At 48.7% G+C, this 4,072-nt stretch overlaps 1 protein-coding gene across 1 annotated transcript; it reads right to left on the reverse strand.

Annotated features, from left to right (window-relative positions):
- Positions 1-506: 506 nt before the first annotated feature.
- Positions 507-3,622, reverse strand: LOC147110852 (uncharacterized). The gene is made up of 2 exons (XM_086001217.1): positions 1,623-3,622; positions 507-1,398 (listed from the first exon to the last, which is right to left on the reverse strand). Exon 1 carries the CDS (start codon positions 2,938-2,940, stop codon positions 1,984-1,986), a length of 957 nt encoding a protein of 318 aa, XP_085857343.1. The 5' UTR covers positions 2,941-3,622; the 3' UTR covers positions 507-1,398; positions 1,623-1,983.
- Positions 3,623-4,072: the final 450 nt, after the last annotated feature.

A 4,072-nucleotide genomic window follows, 5' to 3' on the forward strand; every position in this document is an offset into this window, starting at 1 on the left:
ATTTCGTTAAAAGTCTTTGCCTTCGGTTTGGCTGGAGTAATCAGGTTCTGCAATAGGCCGTACGTTCTTGCGCCCGTTAAGTTTAGTAGTACCGATGCCTTTTTCTTATCAGCTACTTCATTTGCCTCGCATTATACCTCGACTCTTTCCACATACGTGGTCCAGTCTTCTATTGCATTATCGAAGGCAGTGTTATTGCCAGTCTTCGGCATCTTGGAAATCTAAGATGTCGCCTCCCGCGCTTTGCCTTCTTCCCCGATTTAACAAAGTGGCGCCTCCTGCGCTTTGCCTTCTTCCCCGCTGGATTAAGATGGCGCCTCCCGCGCTTTCTGTCTTCTCTGCTGCTGCTAGCGCTGTTGCTGGCGTTTTATGCCTTGATGGCGATGCCCTATGGTCTTCGCGCACTTCCCCCCGCGCTGCTGCTAATGCCACTCTCTGCGGTTCGCGTAGCAAACTGCAGCTCCTCGCGGCTTTCTGCGCATCTCATTTTTATTATTTCCCCGTCGTCAGAGCAACGCTGCGGGACACTTGCCTCCCTCTTCTCGGGTCTGTACGCTGCCCGGCTTCGTAGCACCGGCCACGCCCTGTGTGCTCCACCCTCTCTCTCTCTCCTCTTCCCGACAACGCTGCTCGGCCCCGTTGAAAAGCCACCGATCGAGCTCTAGACCGCCGCAGCCCAGGAAGGATCAGTGTACTACCTGCCACCAGCCCGATTAGCGGAAACACCATTGACAGAATAACCAAGCCCCGCTCTCGACAGGTTCTCCTGCAAATCTTCAACTCCGATGAATCAGAGGTGGATGCCCACGGTCGACGCCCGTTTCTTCTGTTCGTTTGATTTTTTTTTTCTTCCTTCTGGACTCGACATCTGATAACTTTGCTTCAGGGATGGATCCCCATGAGGTGGTGCAGACTGTAGGTAAGTTCGGATCTGCTCGTCGCCAGTATTATGTCCATGTGTAATTGAGACACGGACTGCAGGAGTTGGTTATAACAGGTCTTTACTGAGTGGAGACAGCCTGGAACTACTATGCAAAAGTTACTACACAGGCTTATATACAGGGGTGGGCACTACTGGTACTGCAGTATACAGGGGCTGCAGAATATCGTTCCTTCTGCAAAGTACATACACTACAGTGGCCATTACAGATACATGGCTGCAGGGTGACCATGACTGGGAATTAAACATACCAGGGTATTTAACAATCAGGAAGGACAGGCAGGAAGGAAGGAGAGGTGAGGTGGCTATGTTAATAAAGGAAAGAATCACTGTAATAATGTACTGGCCGTGCTAGACGTGCTCCTATCTAGTTATCCAGCAAGTTAAACACTTATTCAAAATAATTCTTCGTGAAGCCGTTTGCTGTTTTGAAGCTTTACTTGAACAAATTTGTGAAACTGTAAACAAATACAAAGTATGTTTTGTACATAAACTGAGTACTATACATTCGATATTACATAAGATATAACATATTTACAACAGTAGAATAGATTAATTGTATAACTAACTAACATTTGGACTCACTTCTGTAACTATCAAATATTAACCTTTTATAAACATAATGTTTTCAAAATACTACACTGACAACGTTGCTATTATGCTAACAAACAAAGATACTCACAGATATTGCGCTTGGCCTAACATAGAACATCAGATTTCATTGGATTGCGAACCCTTATGGAATCCTCCATTACTGCCAGGTTCTTCCTGGAATTCTACTTCCTGGGATTCTGCTTACTGAGTCACACAGGAAGAAAGGTACGAAGGTCAAATGACCATTCACAGGAAGAAAGGAACAAAGGTCAAATGACCTCACACAGGAAGAAAGGAACAAAGGTCAAATGACCTCTGTTTCATACAAACACACTGCTAACACAATAACCACCACCTGAGGGTGCTATCTGCATGTAAAAATGTCCAGAATGTCACTGCTTTATGATAGCTACCACCAGAGGGTCCAGAACACTCCCTGTCTGGGGTCGTTAACGACTCCACATAGTCCGAACTCTACTTGTCACTGGAGTCCTCTGGCGACAAAAGAAGAACCACCTTAGAGACAGTCCGTCAGTGTCGACGATAGGATGCAGCTTCCGTAGACTGCTGTGAGGGGATAGGTTGCGTTCTGCTATGCACAGTTCCAATCTGGGTATGGTGAGGTCAGGCTGGGGCGCCAACTTGCCTCTATCAAAGTCGAAGCCGATTTTGCTTTGTCCTTCTTGAGTGGTGACCTTCAGATAAGCCACACTTGCAATGGCCTTAGCGGATGCATCTGCAAAGACGCAAAGCTCTTTGAATTGGGCATTTAAGGGAGAGAAAGATGAATAGCAGTGAGGTATTCGGATCTCCTGTAAGTCTTGGAGTGAGTCTCTCCATCTGTCCCACTCTGCTTCCATCTCTTCAGGGAGAGGTGAATCCCACTCTTCAGCGCATGTGGAGAGTTCCCTGAGGAGCAGCCTGCCTCGTATGGTGACAGGTGCTAGGAAGCCGAGAGGGTCGTATAGGCTGTTGACTGTAGAGAGCACTCCTCTACGTGTGAAGGGTTTCTTGACGTCTAAGACTTGGAATGTGAACGTGTCTGTTGCTATGTTCCACGACACCCCTAGGCTACGCTGTAGGGGGAGGTCATCAGTGAAGAGGTCTAGATCCTTGACGTCCTTAGCACGATCTTCAGGGGGGAATGCCTCCATCACTGCTGGTCTGTTAGAGGCTATCTTACGCAGCCTGAGGTTGGATAGTGCAAGTAGTTCCTGGGCTCGTCCGAGGGTACAGATGGTCTCTGCTTCGGTCGGCAATGACTGCAGTGCGTCGTCGACATAGAACTCTTGTTCGATGAACCCTCTCACATCACTGCCAAAGTCGTCGTCTTCCTTGGCAGCCCTCCTTAGTCTGTATATGGCGACAGCAGGCGATGGGCTATTCCCAAAGACATGGACACGCATTCTGTAGTCCACAATGTCTCTATTGGGGTCATTGTCCCGATCCCACAGGAAGTGGAGGAAGTCTCTGTGGTCTTCTCTACCACGAAGCAATGAAACATGTGCTGGATATCGGCAGTGATGGCGACGGGCTCTTTCCTGAATCTCATGAGCACTCCCAAGAGGCTGTTACTAAGATCGGGCCCTGTGAGGAGTACGTCGTGGAGAGAGACTCCCTGATATGGTGCACTGGAGTCAAACACCACGCGGGTCTGACTACTGCATGGGGTAAGGTAGCTTGGACGACCAGTCTCCAAGATGGAAGTCTTGAGTGTGCTCACCTGAGTTGGCTTGTTCTCTAGTGTGTGACGTCCTACAGGGTACACATTAACGAGGCATATCTTGGAGCATGGTCTTGCGCTCACTCCTTCTCCACACACCTCGGTGCACCTGGATGTAATCTCCAGACCAGCAGCTCCCTCTCTCTCCCCGCCGTGCTCTGAAGCGGGAGGAGGCGCCTCTGACTTCCAAGGAGCTGGGCCTGGGTGCAGTGCTGAAACGTGCCGATCACTTGCACATTCAGTGCATTATGCATCTACCTTGCAGTTCTTGGCGAGATGGCTCGTGGAATAGCAACACTTGAAATATATAGAGTTCTCTTTAAGATATTGTTTCCGATCTTCCAGGGATATCTCCCTGAAGCCTCTGCACTTCTTTAAAGGATGGGGCTTGTTGTGGATAGGGTATTGTTTGCTCATATCCTGAGGTTTCTTCTGAATCTTAGTGAGCTCAGTTGAGGACACTTTCATTTTGTGGACAGATATTGGTGTCTTTCCATGTCTGTCGAACTTGTCTCTTCTGGCAAGTGCTGGGTGGGAGGAGAAGAAGTTGAAGCTGGGGTCGTTCCTGGCTTTGGCTTCTTTATGGATGAATTTAACGAACGCAGAGAATGGTGGGAACGCCACGTTGAGCTTTAGTTTGAACTTTGATCCAAACGTTATCCACTTCTCCTGCAGGTTAAATGGAAGCTTCTCAATGATGGGACTTACCCCTCTGGAAGTGTCTAAGTACGATAGACCGGGTAGGTAGCCATCCTGCTTTTCGGCTTCGAGTTCCGACAGCAGATCTCCAAGGTCGCGGAGCTTCTGGGGTTCCT

The sequence above is a fragment of the Somniosus microcephalus genome, chromosome 11 (assembly GCF_052327205.1).
Source record: "Somniosus microcephalus isolate GS21.2 chromosome 11, FLI_Smic_1.0, whole genome shotgun sequence".
NCBI classification, from domain to species: Eukaryota; Metazoa; Chordata; class Chondrichthyes; order Squaliformes; family Somniosidae; genus Somniosus; species Somniosus microcephalus.